General features: G+C 43.6%; 1 protein-coding gene and 1 non-coding gene across 2 annotated transcripts in view; both read left to right on the forward strand.

Annotated features, from left to right (window-relative positions):
- The first annotated feature begins 2,673 nt into the window (after positions 1-2,673).
- Positions 2,674-18,627, forward strand: part of TSPAN5 (tetraspanin 5) — a 181,943-nt gene continuing 165,989 nt past the window's right edge. The window contains exon 1 of the mRNA XM_005910176.2: positions 2,674-3,113. Within this exon, the coding sequence (XP_005910238.1) occupies positions 3,033-3,113 (81 nt within the window). The 5' untranslated portion in view covers positions 2,674-3,032. The remainder of the gene's footprint in view (positions 3,114-18,627) is intronic.
- On the forward strand, positions 5,913-6,023 carry LOC138988365 (U6 spliceosomal RNA). The gene has a single exon (XR_011464667.1). It is a non-coding gene; the product is annotated as a U6 spliceosomal RNA (small nuclear RNA).

Here is an 18,627-nt window from a genome sequence, read left to right on the forward strand (position 1 = left end):
TGTATTTTATTTTACTGTATGAGCCCTGCTAAGATATTCATACTTTTTTCTTTATATTTGCTGTCACCATTTTTCAGTTTAGGTTTCTATGTAATATTGATCTATTTGACTGTGTTGGGTCTTAGTCGCGGCATGCAACATCTTTGTAGTATCATGTGGGATCTAGGCTCAGTAATTATTGCACTTGGGTTGCCCTGTCGCATGCAGGATCTTAGTTGCCTGATCAGGGATCGAACCAGCCTCCCTTGCATTGCAAGGCAAATTCTTAGCCACTGGACCACCAGAGAAGTCCTCTATGTTCTTGTTTAAGACAATGTTTGACACATAGAAGTTTTAAACTATTACCCAGTCATCTCCATTGATTATTTCCTTTTATTGCTTCTAAGTTGAGAAATACTTCTAGCCAGAGGTTTAACAAATAGTATTCTATTTTCATGGGAAAACACACTGATGCTGGGAAAGATTGAAGGCAAAAGGAGAAGAGGTGGCAGAGGATGAGTGGTTAGGTAGCATCACAGACTCAATGAACATGAATCTGAGCAAACTCTGGGAGATAATGAAGCACAGGGAAGCCTGGCATGCTGCAGTCCCTGGGATCACAGAGTTGGACATGCCTTAGTGACTGAACAACAATTCTATTTTTGGGTTTGCTTTACAAAATATATTTAACTCATAAATCCTCCTTGAACTTGGCTTTGACATGTGAAATGAGAATTCAGCTAGTCCCCCTGCCCCAAATTACCAGAGTTATCTGAACTTCTGCTTCTCTGCTGGGTTTTATTTCAAAGACAAATCCTGCTTAGGATCAACTCAGTCATCAGCTGGATCTAATTTCTAGTACTTTTCTGAGTTGTGTCATATCACCTTAAGATAGACATTTCCTCTGACTTACCCAGGAATCTGCAGTAACTGCTTTACTTCCATATACAAAGAATTATAATATAGCACCAACAGCTTATGTAAAGTGTGGCAGCACCTTCCTGTTAGTGGGGAATTGGCTGCTAAGAGCAGACTTTACCTTTGAAGCCCACCAGATTGGTGGTAGTCTGCTGTGTGCTTTGGGTGGGTAAAGGACACTTTTGAGGTAGAGAGGGTTATTTCATCCAAAGGGCTGAAGTCACTGTTACCAGTGTCATGATTCTACGATCTTCTGGTTCTTCCACCTTTGCGGGGACCCTGGCTCCTACCTGTGACCTCAGTATAGCCCCAATCCCTCTCAAGGCTAAGCCTGTTTAAGTGTGGTTTCTTGCAAGAAAAAGTAACTTCCTGCTCCTCCATGTAGGCTGTCAACTAGCTAGCTAGGTTTTGAGAAAAGCGAGGGGGTGGTTAACTAGGGAAATCCTATGCCAAATGTTATCAAGCCTATTGAAGGATCACTTGGGAGCTTAGGAAGCATGCAGATTTCTGTGCCCAGTACCGGGTTTCACTGGCATGGGGCTGGAAAGTTTCCCTGATCTCATCTCTTTGCAGCTTTTTCAAGCCTTAAAAAAACACCCACAGATGTTTACACGCAGTTCTGAGCAGTTCTTCATTCTTTTTTCGTGAAATACTGATACCTGCTTGCCAGCACCTATGACAGTGTCCCAGGAGGAAGGCAGTTACACATGCTTAGGCAGGGCTCCAAAATAATTTCCAGCTTCGTTCTCTCCTTCCTCAGAGGTCAAAAGCTTAGTCGTTCATGATCTGTAAACCCAATCAGACTCCTCAGAAGACCGTCCTAGAACTCCAGGATTCCTGCTTAGCGTGAGGACCGGTCAGGTTCCTTCGGCACTCTTCTGTCTTGTGGGGGCATCTGCAGTCCGGATTTCTGTCGGCGACAGGCCCTGTCGTGCGTCGGATTCCTTTGGGCCATCTGTCCTACCTCGTCCCCGTCTCCAGGATAAGCCTCTCTCTCTCGCAGGTGGGGAGGCTGAGTTGGAGCCACATTCAGGGGAATTCAGGGGACTTTCCTATGCAATCCTCCGGATTCGCTCCCATTTCCCGTCTCTTCCCCGCCTTCCCTAACACCTTATCCTTCCCCTTTGCTCCCAGCAAAGTCTATGACCTCTTTTCTCTCCGCCTCAGTGGCCCCGCGTCTTTTCTTGCTACAAAACCAGGTGGTGGAGCAGGGGGTGTGAGTGAGGCTACACCCAGGATACTCGTCCTGCAGTGGGGCGCAGGGGGAATGATTCGTCCTGAGGATCCCAACTCAACCAGCCCTCTCACCCCGAAGCGATCCTTTCCCCCTGGTCCCTCCAGAAGCTGTCTGCTGCCGCCGGTGGCAGAGGGGGACCATCAACCCCAGTCACTCCTCCAAGGCTGCTCCCAATAGGCGCGCTCTCCGGGCATCCTTACACCTCCCTTCGGCCTGCCATCCTCCCTACCTACCCGCAGTGCTCGGGGGTCCGCGGCGCTCCTGGATGGCCTGAGAAGGGGCGGGGATGAAGCGAGCGGGAGGAGCGGAGAGCGCTGGAAGAAGGGGGCGGCGCGGCTACGTTGTGCCTCCCGCCGCCCGGGAGCACCCGAGCCCGTGCGCGCGCGCACCTCACGGAGGCTCGGGCGGCGGGAGGCGGGCGGAGCTGAGGGCGGCGCGGGCGAAGGAGCAGCCTGCCGGGCGGGCGGAGCGATCGGCGGGCGGAGCGAGGGGGTGGGAGGGAGCGCGCGAGCGGGCAGGCGGGCGAGTAGCGTCTCCACCAGCATCCGCGGCGGTCGCGTTTGCCCGAAACCCGGAGGCTGACCAACGTCCGGCGGACGGGCTTGGGAGCTCGCCTTGTGCTGGGGGCCAGCCTCAGCGAAGCTCGGGGCTTGCAGCGTGCTTCCCTGCCCGCTCGCGGCCACCCCGGCTCCGGCGGCCTCGGCGCGCGCCAAGGGCTGGAGGTGCGGGAGCCACTCTCCGCTGCTCGGTCCCTGCGCTGCTCAGCCCTGGTTGGCCGCCGCGCCGCGGCTCCGAGCGGCGTCCCCGATCCCCAGCTTCCCGCTGGCTGCTCCGAGCAACGGTGCTCCGGGGCTCCAAACTCGGGCTGCCGGGGCAAGTGTCTTCATGAACCCAGAGGATGTCCGGGAAGCATTACAAGGGTCCTGAAGTCAGTTGTTGCATCAAGTATTTCATATTTGGCTTCAATGTCATATTTTGGGTAAGTTGGAGCGCTTCTGGGATATCAACTATTGTGGCTGATCGATTCGCGATGATTTCGCGCACGTTGCTCTCAGCCTTTACTTTTCGCAGCCCCTCGGGCGCTTGTCGGAGCTCGCAGAGGCGTTTGCCTTCCGCCCTTTCAGCCTGCGCGTTGGAGAAATAAACATTTAATCCTTTCTAGGAACGCGAAAAGGTAAAAAAGAAAAACGGAGCCGGAAAGAGGGCACCCAGGCCTTGAGATTGCTTTTTAAGGGACGAATAACGTAGATGCAGATGAAAGAAAGGGTTCGGCAGTTGGAGAAATGAGCAACCACTCGAATGAGATTTGCTCCCGGTGGAGTATGGATGTTGGGCAGAGCGTGGTGTCATAATAGGGAAGGCTAATCGGGCAGAGTCGACCCTGAGGTCCACCTCTGACGGGGATCTGATTGGACGAGGGCTTGGCTCCGTGTTGCCGCGGCCAGTCTGTGCCATGCTCAGCGTGTATCTTCTTGCACCATCTCGGGCTTTGTGTAGGATGCAGATGCGGCAGTATATGGTTCTGTAATGTGCACGTAAATATCCCTTCCTGCACGCTCTTCTCTTCGTCTTCATCGGGAAAGCGCTCCTTTTGCATAATGGACTGACCAGAGGGTGTGCGGGGCGGAGGTGTTTATTTCTCTGTCTGTATTATTGTCAGGATAATAACAAGTCACCATCAACATATGTTTTAGTGTGTTCGCACCTCACGACCTGCTTTTCTGAGGAGTGACACATAGAGCGGGCCGTTTGGGGGGAAACCTTGGAGAGATGCAGAGGAGAAGGCGTACGAGACATGTTTTGTGGGGATACCGGGAGAGCAAATGCTTGAATGAAAGGTTCATCCATGCTCCGCTGGCACCACAATATGCTGGGCACCTATTGTAATTAGGCTGGGATGCCTACTCTTTTGTTTTGTTTGGATTCTCATCTTTGATTTCACAAACATGTTCAGCAACCAGACAAAGAGTTCACTAGGACAAGGGGAAACGTTGCTTCAAAGACCTTGTTCTTTTTCTTCTCCATCCCATCCCATTCCATCCTCTTTCTTATCGGGCACTCCCTTGGCCCCCACTATTCCCCCCATGGAAAGTAAAGATGGTGTCTGGTTGGGGTGGAGGGGGGGGGTGTTCTTCAAGTTGCTGTTTAGTGTGGATTCAGTGTGAGGTCAACAATAATCCAGTGGTGGTGGTGGGATCAATGATAATCCACAGCAGTCTGAACATGGGGTGTATTTATTTTGATTCCCCTTTAGTTTTGGCCATGTGTTTGAAAATATACATTGATGAGAAGAGTTGTCAATACAGCTCTTTATATTGTTTTCTTCCCACCACGCATTTACTAGGCTATTTTATTTTTATTCTCTGTTTTCTCCAGGAGTGTCTTGCATTGCTCTTGCATGTTTTGCAAAAGGGAATGAGAGTGATTGGAGACCACTCTCTGTGTCAGCATGTCATCTGGCCTCAGGACTGATAATGGGGTGGCGACACATGAATAAATATCAGATCCAGTCATTCGCAAGCCACTTTTTGCCAGAGGTTGAACATGATTCCTGTTAGCAGTCACCCCCCTCCCTCCACATAGTCAAACACTGCTACAAATGTGGGAAGAAGAAATTATTTTCTTTCCTTGCTTCCTTTTTTTCAACCCTTGTTGGACATATTTAAAAGTCACATTCCTGGGTGAGGCGTTTTGATTTTATCTGAACTTGAAACTTTCATGACTTTGAGAGTCAGGGACTACCGAATTGGGACTGGATCTTCTTGGGGTGGTGAGTTCAAGCCTCTTGATTTTACTTGAACACTTCCAAAATCTGAACATTTCAGCTACCAGGCAACAAAAAGCACCCAGGGGCTTTCTCTGCGGTTTCATAGCAGGAGGTGGAAAAGAAATAAAGGGATCTGGGCCTGTTCCCTGACAGTTTGGTGCAATTTTGTAGTGTGTACAGAGGCACATTTAGTGTTTTCTGTGGCTTAGGTTGTAGCAAAACCTCTGGAATTGTAGAGAGCTGCAAAGAATTGCAGAGTGCTTGCACGGAGAGTTCCAAAAGAAAGTCACATTGTGTCTGATTTTGAAGGTCTTCATCTCTTGGGAGGAGTTTTATGGGAAGCCTGAAAAGAGACACAGCGCTGTGGAACTAAAGCATCTGTCCCAGGCAGAACTGTTATGTAGATACCTCTGTTACAAGGACCCTTCTCTGACTCTGCTGTTTGTCTACACACCTTGTCCCTCCTCACTGCACCTAAAGCCTTCCACTCATATACCCCCTCATACTTTTGCTATCCTGCTGTCTGCTTCAAGGTTACCTCATAATTTGGGGAATTATTTGGGAATTATGGAATCTCTGAGTTTGCAGTACCCCGGTCTCTAGAGTGATGAGGTAGCCATGATATTTGATGACAGTAATTTAGACTAAGATGTTAGTGACTGAAGAGCTGGGACTGGTGGCCTGATTCTGTAAAGTTTCACACCTCTGCTCTCTACAGTTGCCGTCCTAATCGTGACTGCTGGATTCAGCAGACTGGGGCGGCTCTTACACAGTTATGATGAAGACATTGATTACAGAGAACATGGTTTCCTAATTTTCTACACCAAAACTCTAGAAAAAAAAATTAAAACATTGTAGACATTTTGAGATAAAGTTCTGGTAAAATAAAAACTGAGAATTTGGTAGCCCTAGCACTAAGCGTTTGGTTCTCTTAGTAATGAGCAGTTTGACTTTTCACTACTCAGTTAACTGCCCCGGCCTCAGCTTCTTAACTGTTAAAATGAAGAGTTAGTGCTCACTCCGACAGCACATATAATAAAATTGGAACAGTACAGAGAAGGTTACAGAGAACGGCTCCTGCACAAGGATGACATGCAAATTCATGAGGCGCTCCATATATTTACAGCCACTATGGAGAACAGTATGGAGGTTACTTAACAAACTAAAATAGAACAACCGTATGACCCAGCAATCCCACTCCTGGGCATATACCTTGAGAAAGCCATAATTTGAAAAGATACATTTGCTCCATGTCTCTTGCAGCATTATATCCAATAGTCAGGACATGGAAGCAACCTAAATGTCCATCAACAGAGGAATGGCTAAAGAAGATGTGGTACACATATGCAATGGAGTATTATTACTCAGCCATAAAAAGGAATGAAATTGTACCATTTGCAGAGATGTGGATCGACACAGAGACGGTCAGAGAGAGTGAATAATTCAGAAAGACAAAAACAGATATTGTATATTAATGCATATATGTGGAATCTAGAAAGATGGTATGCTGCTACTGCTGCTAAGTCGCTTCAGTCGTGTCCGACTCTGTGCGACCCCAGAGACGGCAGCCCACCAGGCTCCCCCGTCCCTGGGATTCTCCAGGCAAGAACACTGGAGTGGGTTGCCATTTCCTTCTCCAATGCATGAAAGTGAAAAGTGAAAGTGAAGTTTCTCAGTCGTGTCCGACTCTTAGCGACCCCATGGACTGCAGCCCACCAGGCTCCTCCGTCCATGGGATTTGCCAGGCAAGAGAACTGGAGTGGGGTGCCATTGCCTTCTCTGAGAAAGATGGTATAGATGAACTTATTTGCAAAGCAGAAATAGAGACACAGATGTAGAGAGAAAACATACGGATACCAAGGAGGGATAGATTGGGAGATTGGGATTGACATCTGCACTACTATGTATAAAATAATAACCAATAAGAACCTACTGTATTGCACAGAGCACTCTATTCTTTGCTCTGTGGTGACCTGAATGGGAAGAAAATCCCCCCAAAAAGGGGATATATATATATAGATATAGCTGATTGTAAAGTAACTATACTCCAATTTATAAAACAAAAAACAATGAGTTAGTCAAGTTGTAAGTTTCTTTCTAGTTCTGAAAAAAAGAATGGGTCTTTTGAGCTCTAATATGCTGGGGAAAAATATAATGAAAATAGCATATATTGGGACATATTAAATTATAGACTTTCTCTCACTGAGATTTGTCTGAAATCAACTTTTATTAATTTATTTATTTTTCCCTCAAGGATTCTTTCATTTGAAAAAATCTTTCCCTAATTTCTTCTTGGCTTATTCACTTATTGGTGTCATATGCATACTTTTGTGTCCCCACTGTGAATCTCAAATATAGTCTTGTGAGTCATTAAATATATTTTTTACTATTGGAGTTAGAGTTTCGTGTGTAAAATCTGGATCCTTTTATAGAATGCTTATAATGGCATTCTGAGTAACAAAGTCAACATCTTGCACAGATTCCTTTCTCATTAGTTATCACAAGGTGGTGGGGGAATCTTATTCACCCTATTTTATATTGGAAGAACTCAAGCCAGAAGGGAATTGGTGTTATGGAGGGTGTCGCCATACTAGGGCATTTCTTGGAAAACCTGGGACTGCTCTGGGGTAGGGGAGGGAAGAGAAAGCTTTTGGGTAATGAACCTCCACACCCCATCACCCAGCATGAATAGATATTTTGTTCTGGACCTTTTTAGGTTCTGACTCTAATACTTAAAAACTGTTACTAGGCAAGCAAATTGATATCAGTATTCTGGTTATCTATTGCTATCTAACACACAACCTCAAAACTTAGTGGCTTAAGATAAAACTTGATTATATCTGACAGTTCTGGGATTTGACCAGGCTCTGCTGGGCAGTTTGCACTTGGAACCGTCCATTTCAGTTGCAGTGAGATGGAGCTGGCTGGAGTTAACTGAAGGCTCGCTGGGGTGGGATACCCAAGATGGAACACCCCCCATGACTGGGCTCTCATCATCTCAGTTGATGCAGCTGAGAGCTCAGCCAGTGTTGTTGGCTAGAGCACCTCAACGTGTTTTCTTCCTTTCTCTAGGACTGGAAGAAGCAGCGTCCAGCCAGTGGACTACTCCTTGAACTGGTCCAGTGTCACTTTCATCTGTTCCTCTGATTAAAGCATGCATGCAGCCTGCTCAGTTTCGAGCAGGTGAAGAGACAAATTCCTCTTTTGTCGGATGAGTGTCAAGGTTGTGTGGGTTGTGGCCATCTTTGGGAAATACAATCTTGAGCCTTGTTTAGTCGCTGAGCTGTGTCTGACTGTTTTGTGACCCCATGGACTGTAGTCTGTCAGGGTCCTCTGTCCATGGGATTTCCCAGGCAAGAATAGTGGAGTGTTTTGCCATTTCCTTCTCTAGGGAGTCTTCCTGGCCCAGGGATCGAGCTTGCATGTCCCTCATTAGCTGGCGAATTCTTTACCACTGAGCCATTTTTGTTTCTAAAGGAAAGGTAACATTACGCAATGGGCTTCACTGGTGGCTCAGATGGTAAAGAATCTGCCTGCGATGCAGGAGACCTGAGTTCGATCCCTGGGTTGGGAAGATCCCTGTTGGAGGGCATGGCAACCCACTCCAGTATTCTTGTCAGGAGAATCCCCATGGACAGAGGAGCCTGGCAGACTACAGTCCATGGGGTCGCAAAGAATCGGTCATGACTGAGTGACTAAGCACAACGTTATCCAGTAGAGTTGTAGATTTGAGGATGCAATCGGATAAGATATTACCGAGCACACTGTCTCAATATTTAATAAATGGTAGATATGGCCTGTGTCATTGTCTCCAGATTTCATACTGTTTCCATCCTGGCTATAGAACTTCTAGAATACCTTAGCCTGGAAGTTTGTCATTACTACCAGGTAATGGTGCTCCTCTTGATATCTACCAAGGAGATGAGGTGAATAGATTCAACAGATTTATTCATCACTTATTTGAGAAGAGCACTGTGGATCAGTGGAAGCCTTAAATGACTTAGGAGATCCAAGTCATTTTTCTTCTCTTTGCTGTACAAAGATTAGAAAGCCATGGATCCTTGAGGCCAAATTTCTCCTTGATGTGCTTGCAAATATTACATTGTATCTTTAAGTGTAGGTTTACCCAGGTTTGATGGCAGAATGTCGCATCTAATTTGTTTCCACAGGGCTTCAATTCCCAGAGAAGAGAGATTTAGAGAACCTTGTGGGGGGCATCAAGTTGGAAGCCTTATCTTATGATTCACTGTAAATTGTAAGATGTTCTGGAATGATGATACATCAGCAGTTTATAAGTCATAATTTTTGTTTTAATTTGCTAGACATCTGTTAGCTTCGATGGCAACCATATGGGAGTCTAAATTGCCTTTTGAATTACAGGGAGATGGTAGGAAGAAAGCTAAATATGGTTATGAAAGTGTCAAATGGGAAAAGTGTAAGAAGGGTGTGCAGACTTCAGGGGGGGAAGTAATTGACTACTGACTTGCTTGGTCTGGCCTCTCACTCTTGGGTCAGTGAGAAGGCACCAAAGCATTCTCGCTTGATGATATGCCTGGAAGGTTGAAATGAAGCCAAGGGGAAGAGTTGGAAAACCAACTAATGTCTCACCCAACATAAAATTGCCAAGGTGAGCTCATTTAGATAGATCACTCTGTCTTAATACATCCACAGTAGTAGTTAGTCCCTGGCCAAACGTGAAAGCAACCTGTATTTTAACAGAGCTTTATAATTATGGTGTCTTTCTTCTAAACATTTCAAAGCATCATACAAGCACATTATGACATGTTTGTGACAGATGTAGAAATTGAAGAACAGAGACGTGGAGTGACTTTTGAGGTGGTGACCACATCAGGGTCCACTTTTAAAGTGTTAAGTCTCTAGCAATAACTATAGCCCTAGCTTCTTACTTTAAACTTATTTTAGAAGATGCTTGTTACTCTAAAATAAAACATCAAGTAAATCATTTACATCTGTTCATAATTGAAAAGTGATAAGGTTTTTGCATATGCCTCAATTAACACCACCCACAAGCACAGAAAAGTTAGGATGAAAATGTTGTTAAAGAGTATGATAGAATAATAAACTATTGTATAGTCTGTTGATAATTCATAAATGAAAAATGGAATATTAAAGACAGTGTTCCTGAGTCACATGCTTCTTTCCATATGTAATGCTGATGACTATCTTAAAATGGTACCTTCAGACTTCCGAATCATCATCCTTCATTAGACTTATTAAAGGCTTCAATTGCAGGGACTCTCAGTTATTTTCATAAGTTCAGTGTCTAGCATATTGTCTGAAACACAGTAGGTGTTTAATAAATGTTTGTTGAGTGAATGAATTACGAAATCATTGGAGAGTATATAGACTTCCTCTCCTCTCACTTACTATTCAGGGAGGCATTTTCCCTGTAACATCTGGCCAACCCTCCTTAGGATGGATTTCTTTGGGACCACTTTAATCATTTGAGAGTTTCATCTTTCCTGCAAACTAGATGGAATCATTCCCCCTGGAGTGTCCATTTTCCTAATTTACTGTTGTTAAATTTTTATTTTGAAACAGTCTCACACCTGCAGAGAAATTGCAAGTGGTACTATCTGTTTTTATCCTGAATCATTTGAGAAAAAGTTGCCGGCAAATGGCTATCAAACACACCAATACTTCAGTGTATATTTCCTGAAACTAGGATGTTCTCCAAGATAATCACAGTGCAGTCATCAAAGCCAGGAATTTACCACTGATACATTACCACCATCTAAATCTTAAACCTCATTCAAGTTTCTCAGTTATTTCAATCTTGTCTTCTAAAGCAGAAGAATTCAGTTCAGAAGACACATTGTATATAGTTGGGTCTTTTAGTCTTTTTCAATCTTTCACTGGTCAGATTTTTGACACTTTCGAAGATTTTAAATTAGCTATTTTGTACAATGTCCCTTAATTGGGGTTGGCCTGCCATTTTCTCATTGTTAGATTCAGGCTGTCCATCTCTGGCAGGATAATTACTGAGTTCCTCTCATTGCATCCATCAAGGGGCACTGATTTCTGTTTCTGTTTGTTCCATTACTGATGATGGTCACTTGACTGAAGTGTTGCCTGCTCTTTCTCCATCATAAAGTGACTTTTTTTCCCTTTTGGTGGCAAGTTATTGTGAAATTATGTAAATAGCCCATTCCTCATCAAAATTTCAATTAATTAATTAATATTAGTGAGAACTTTTGGTCTCTTTGTCTCCAGTATGTTTTAATTAAACTGTTACTCTCATTACTTACTTTAATGTTCCCATTGGTCCCAGGCTTGGCAGTCAGTGGCAGTGTCTTTATGCCCTTTAACTCCCATCATTCTTTGAACGCATCTTTGCTTTCTTTCAGAAAAAGATCTTCCAAGCTCATTTTGTAATTTACTAGTGTCATGTTTTGTATCAGTTATTTCTCCAAGGAGCCCTAGTTCCTTTGCCTAGAGAATGATATGTAGAAACCAATATCTGGTGGCTAAGTATGCTCATTGCTTGGAGGCTATCACCACCTCTGGGCTCTTTTAATGGACAGGACTGTGGAATATGTGTGTATACACATATGCACACATAACACAGGTTTACATCTGTGTTTCTATATCTAGCTATATATTTTCAAAACCATGAGTTCACGCTGGTATCTCAAATCCCTGTCTGACACCACAGGGCTTACTTTAGTTTTTTTCTTTTCCATATTTGTAACTACCTCTTTGACAGTGAGAATCCTGGCTCCCATCGTTCTTAACAATTTACTCATTTGATTAAATCTCCCCTTCTGTAGCCAGTCTTCCACTGCTGCCCATGACCCTTACCTGGTTACTCTCCTTACCTGTTGGTGCTCCAACCTGCATCCCACTGTGAACACCTTTCTCTGAGACCTGGCTCTGGTCTTTCACATCTCTCTCCATACCCGTTCCTGCACAAAGGCCTATCTATCTTCCTTTGTCCCTTCTCATGGCTTTAAGACTGAATTTTTCAGGAAGGAGAAGGGGAAGGGCCTGGGTTGCTCTTGTGTGATATAAGACTTATCTGCCTCTGCATAGACCTTCATTATTTACAAATTTCTAAACCCTCTGCTTTCCATCTTTAGAGGCTCTTAGGTTTTTCATGTGTTCTTCATATACTATTTCCAGATTGCTCTTTGCCCTGATTATTGTACTCTGCCTGTGGTCCTATTAATGCAGCAACCAGAATGGAACACATTTTTTTCAGACGCTGTTCCTACCATTCAGAGACTGGTGGGTTGTTATTCTCGAAGTCCCCCTTAAGTTCTAGGTTAGGAGGTAGAGCCTGGATTCATCTTTGAGTAAGCTACTTTTACACATTATTGCCTCAGTTGCTCATCTAAAGTAAGTAAAGTGTCAGTTGCTCAGTCGTGTCTTGACTTTTGTGACCCCATGGACTGTAGCCCACCAGGCTCCTCTGTCCATGGGATTCTCCAGGCAAGAATACTGGAGTGGGTTGCCATTTCCTTCTCCAGAGGATCTTCCTGACCCAGGGATCAAACCCTGGCCTTCCACATTGCTCATCTAAAATACAGCAAAAATAATTCCAATAGCTTACAGAGTTGTTATCCAGTATTAAATGAGATCATACACATCAAAGTGTTAGCTGCTTAGTCGTGTCCGACTCTTTGCGACCCCATAGCCTGTAGCCCGCCAGGCTCCTCTGTCCATGGGATTCTCTAGGCAAGAATACTGCAGTGGGTTGCCATTTCCTTCTCCATACACGTGAAAGTGCTTTCTAAAAGGTCATTCTCTCGGTACAAACAGTAGTTATTAATGCAGGCTAAACTGCACATGCTTTTCCTGGCAGCCAGAGAACATTGTTGGCTCAAGTTGAACTTCTAGTGGAATGAAACCTTCATCTCTTTTTCAAGTGAACTTCTTTTAAACCCATCTCCCTAGGCTAAGTGCTAATCAAAAGCCCTAACCCTCCAGTTAATTATTTGCATTTAGATTTAGTACTATATATTTATCCTATTTAAATGTCTTATTCTGGCCCAGTGGTTTTCACTTCCTTCCAGCAGCTGTAGGCTTCCTTAAGGTGTATGGGGCCTGAGTGGGAGGGTTTCTGCCCTTTGTTGCTCCTGGAGCAGCTCAGATAGTAGGTTTGGTATTTTGAGATACCATGAAGAGTTTTGCTTGAAAAAGGGGTCTACTGCTTAAACACACAATTGAAAACCAGCATTCTAGCCTTCAGATAAATTTCAATCTTGAAGGTCAAGGCATGTTTAGAAAAAGTTATTCCTCATACAGGTTTTTCTCTTACGGATTTTCATGCATTGGAAGTCCCTCTCCCTGATTAGGGGCTTCCCTGATGTCTCAGATGGTAAAGAATCTGCCTGCAATGTAAGAAATCCAGGTTTGATCCCTGGGTCAGGAAGATCACCTAGGGAAAGGAATGGCTACCCACTCCAGTATTCTTGCTTAGAGAATCCCTTGGACAGAGGAACCTGATGGGCTACAATTCTTGGGGTCTCACAGTGGAACACGACTGAGTGACTCACATTTCACTTTTCACTTTCTATAGGGTTGGTTGATATTTCACCCCTTTATGGACACAGCACCATAATCAGTGAATTGTTAGGAAATTTCAGTCTTCCCACCTGGGAATCTGATTCTGTAGGTCCAGGATGGGGCCCTGGTATTAGTGGGGATTTTTAAAAATCCCTGCAGGTGATTTTGATGTCCAGCTGAAGTGGAGAAGCTCTAGCTTGTTTTTCTTGGCAAGATGTGTCATCTCTTGCTATTACTCTCTGAAGGGTTGCTGGGGGAGCTGGGAGTAGGTGGTATAGGGTTCTGACCAGAGGGTGACTGACTGCACCAGCACACACAGCTAGTGTTCTTCGCTTATGAGAAAAAAAATTATGTGGCCTATTTTATCCCTCATGGAATTTTTTTATTAATCCAAAAATGCCAGTTTATTTTTAAACCTGAAAACCCTAAAAACAAAAGGAGAACATCTCCGCTAGAGAGAACCTCTTGTGCTGCAATTACTATGCTAAAAATTAGCATCGTATAGGGGTAGAAGCTAGTTATTCGTTGGACAGGAACAGCGAAGAAGCAGACGTTTTCTTCTTTCGCCTTCGTGGTCCCGCAGACTTCAGTGCAGTGGACTGGGTCTAACCACAGACGCAGGACAGCAGACGCTGCTCTTCTCCACAAACCTGCCTCCCTGTCCAAGGTGCTCTTCCTTGGCAGTTTTGTTGACTTCCCTCTGCCGACATGCCAAGCAGGGACATTTCTTCTCTCGTATCTAAGTGTGCAGCACTGTCATGAAGAGCTGACAGTAAAGCAAACAGGAGATATCTTCCAGTTTTCCTTAGAAAGAAAAGTTGCAATGTGCATAACACGTTTTTCATTTTTTTCTGACTTACTCCTTTTTATCTACTCCCTTTTGAAACAAAAAAATAAGAATCAGGTGTTCAATTATGGCTGGGCACCTAAAGTGGAAATCTTTTGAGAGAAATAAAATTAAAAAAAAAAAACTTTTATTTTATGTTGGGGTATAGCCAGTTAACAATGTTGTGATAGTTTCGGGTGAGCAGAGAAGGGACTGAGCCGTAATATACATGTATCCATTCTCTCCCAAACTCCCCTCCCATCCAGGCTGCCATAAACATTGAGCAGAGTTCCATATGCTGTACAGTAGGTCCTTGTTGGTTATCCATTTTAAACATAGCTGGGTGTACATGCCCATCCCCGACTCCCTAACTATCCCTTCCTCTCATTCTCCCCCTGCCCCCAGCCCCAGCAACCATAAGTTCGTTCCCTAAGTCCGTAAGTCTCTGAAAGAAATAAAATTTTGAATTAAAATCTGAATGATTTCTCTGAGATGTTCAACTGGAGCATAGTTATCAGCACTCATAAACACACCCAGAGTGGTATACACATTCTGTGGTTAGCACTATGGTATTATCTGTCTGTACATAAAGAATCATTAATTATGAAATATAAGGTATAATATTTAAGTAATGTAATCACCAACCTCAGTAACAAAATAGCGTTAGGAAGTGGTTGGCCAAACATTTTGGCTCTTCTCATTGAAAAGGCATAGTAATGTTCTATAGCTCTTCCAACTACTATTTACTATTTGGATAAGTATTGCAAGACATAGGGCTCTTTCTACTTGTTGAATTTGTTTTTTTTCTAAATTATACTTGGCACTTCATCTTGAATTTCTAAAAATCTGGAGGGAACAGCTGGTGCTCTAATAAATATTCAGGCCAGCTATTTTAATGCTTTGTATTTAATTAAGTCGTCCTAATAAAAGAGGAATACTTGACTTAAGCATTTCTCAAAGTATAATGTTTTGCTTCCAACAAAAATTTCCCCCAACTGTTAATATTTCCCTGAAGCAGCCTTAAAACTTAATTCTGCCAAGTGAGTAGTTCTAATCACTTCTGAAGCATTTAATGCCAAAACTCAGTTTTCCTGTTTTAAGGTACAGTCCTATCAATATAGCCCAGCCCCTTCACTTGTGAAGATTCCACAGTCATTGACCTTTTAGAAGAATTCTTTGTAGGGTCCAGTATTAGAGAGTAATAAAATGTTTACCCTGAGTTGGGCATTCTGGTGGTCTGGTGGTAGGCAGCAGTCTGGTGGTAAGGAGTTTGGATTCTGAATGTGTCTGAATTTTTACCCAGTTTTATTCCCAGACTTGTGATCTTAGGCTACTTACTCACCTTACAGTTATGTCTCCTCATCTGCAAAATGGCATCTTTAGTAGTAATATTAAGACCCAGCATCTATCTCATAGTTGTGAGGATTTAGAGGAGTTAGTATATATAAACTGCTTGGAATGATCGATAGGTATTAGCAATTATTACTCTTATTTTCCTCTATGCCTATAATTTCATTTTGGTGGGATTTTCTTGACTTCTTTCAGAACTGTTACAGTAATCTTACACTGTAACATATATTTTTTTGTTCTCTGTAATGTTCTGCCTACAGAAGTACATTCCCAGAATAACTAAAGGGAAAAAGGATCTAACAAATGTTCACAGTGTTCTTTTCATTGTAATGAATGGCATGTAAGTCTTATCATGGATACCAGACCATGAATTCCTGTTGATTGTTTGTTATTAATGTTCCCATCTTTCTTTACCCAATTGGATTCACTCTTCATTTTCTCAGCAAAACCAGACTGTCTCATGTTGGTGTTTTGTACTGGGAAGTTGAGTTTCTGTTGTTGGATCTTGGTGTTAGGCCTAGCACCTGGGAGAAATAGAAACATTTTACTAAAATCTGTTAAATCTGGATGTTTTGAAAATACCTAGATGGCTGTAAACATATGTATTTAGCTTTTGTAGTATCATAAGTCCTGTGTATTTTAGTCATTGTTTTACTCTGTATTTCCAACACATTCTTTCAGGTTGTGAAGGTGAACGCTGAGTTGGCGATACAGATAATTCAGAATTTCCCCTGGATGTCTTTCCTGCTGATGAAGAAGTAGGATTTTGGTCAGAACTCCCAGTGTTCTTGCCTGGAGAATCCCATGGACGGAGGAGCCTGGTGGGCTGCAGTCCATGGGGTCACTAAGAGTCAGACACGACTAAGCGACTTCACTTTCACTTTTCACTTTCATGCATTGGAGAAGGAAATGGCAACCCACTCCAGTGTTCTTGCCTGGAGAATCCCAGGGACGGGGGAGCCTGGTGGGCTGCCGTCTATGGGGTCGCACAGAGTCGGACACGACTGAAGCGACTTAGCAGCAGCAGCAGTGTCACCTGATGCAAAAGACCTAAGCTTCTTTTTCCAAGCATAATTCTCTAACTGGCCTTAACTCTAGGAGAAAAGGCCAGGGGATGCTAATTCAGTAGGTGCAAGGAGCGTAGGCCCTCATTCCCATGCTGAAATTTTTCAGAAAGCCCCAGCCATTGAAGGAAGAGAGAAGGGATGAAGGGAAGGTTAGGTAGAATTTTCATTATATTATTCATTAGTAAAAAAGATGATCTGTGTGGCACGATCGGATATTATAAGAGCACTTAAAATTTTTTTTAAATTGGTGGGTAATTGCTTTACAATGTTGTGTTGGTATCTGCTGTACAACTATGACTCAGCTATATGTATACATGTATCCCCTCCCTCTTGAGCCTCCTTCCACCCCATCCCCATCCCATCCCTCTAGGTCATCACAGAGCATTAAGCTGAGCTCCCTGCCTTCTACAGAAGCTTCCCACTAGCTAACTGTTTTACACGTGATAGTGTAGATATGTCAGAGGTACTCTCTCAATTCATCCCACCCTCTCCTTCTGCCGCTGTGTCCACAAGTCCATTCATAAGAGCATATTTAAAGTCATTTTAGGTTACCCATATTTAAAGTCATTTTAGGTTACCCATAGCACCCCCAAAGTGCTGCTTTAGATTCGCTCACTGACCTCACCATCCGTTGATGATTTGCGACTTGCCAGGGAAGGCACTGGAGTTTCGTCTTGGTCCCCCTGCCCTCTGCTGGCTGAGTGTCTGAAGGATGGCTGATGAGCCAAAGTAGCAGATCCCAAACGAATGGCCTGCATGGTTTCAGACTGACGTTTGTGCTACCCCTAGCGTTTCTCAAATTTTAAGTCACATGGGGATCTTGATTAAAATGCATTTTTTGGTTCGGTGGGCTTGAGAAGGGCCTAAGATCTGGTTCATTAACATGCTCCCAGGTGAGGCTGATGCTGTTGGTTCACTGATCTCATTTTCAGTTGCAAGGATCTAGACCATTTCAAACTATTTTTCCTTTAAATCGACTCCATTTTTAAACCTTAAATACATTTATTTAAAAAGGAAACTTGAAAAATATCAATATTCAGATGCATACAATGACAACTATATGGCTTGTTAATGTCTAGGTAGCTCTCGGTGCCTGCTGGCAGGCCTGAGTTACAGACTTACTTTCCTTTGTGACAGTGGAGGTTAACAAGTATACCAAGTGCTCAACATCCTGTCATCAAATGGAGACTTTCTCCTTGACTAGACCAGAGGATTAGGAGAGAGTTGAAAAGGAAATGACTTTCTTCTTCTAGGTTGTTTAATGCTGTATTCTAAAACTGTCTCCTCTGTCACCAGAGGTCACCAGGGAATCTCACTTTGGGGAACACTGCTTTTAAGTAATTTGCAGGAAGACATGCATTTATAAGCTGAGACCTATTAGTAAGATTCACGACTCTCTAGAGGGAAAATGACTGGGGGGATGTGTTCAAATTTCTGCCTACTCTAGGTTCTATTTACTATTGGGGAAAAAGAGGGGTACTCCCAATTTCTGAAGAGTTGCTAACCCCAGCCCCAGTGAATAATTACATCTTAGGTATAAAAGGGAAAATGCTTTGGGAAATTGGATTTTAGACAAACAGAAAGTCAACCTGAAATAGTTGGAAACCTATCTCAGTGGGCTTCTTCCTCTACTCCTCTGTCTCCTCTTCCTTCAATTTACTATTGATTATGTTCAATTTGGAATGAATTCATTTATTTGCTGCATTTTTTAGAATTTGTTTTTGTTGTTCAGTCGTTGTGTCCAACTGTTTGTGACCCCATGGACTACAGCATGCTAGGAGGCTTCCCTGTCCTTCACCATCTCTTGGAATTTGGTTAAACTCATGTTCATTGAGTTGATGATGTCATCCAACCATCTCATCCTCTGTCCTCAGTCTTCCCCAGAATCAGGGTCTTTTCCAATTAGTCGTTTTTTCACATCAGGTGGCCAAAGTATTGGAGCTTCAGCTTCAGC

This window comes from Bos mutus, chromosome 6 (genome assembly GCF_027580195.1).
Source record: "Bos mutus isolate GX-2022 chromosome 6, NWIPB_WYAK_1.1, whole genome shotgun sequence".
NCBI classification, from domain to species: Eukaryota; Metazoa; Chordata; class Mammalia; order Artiodactyla; family Bovidae; genus Bos; species Bos mutus.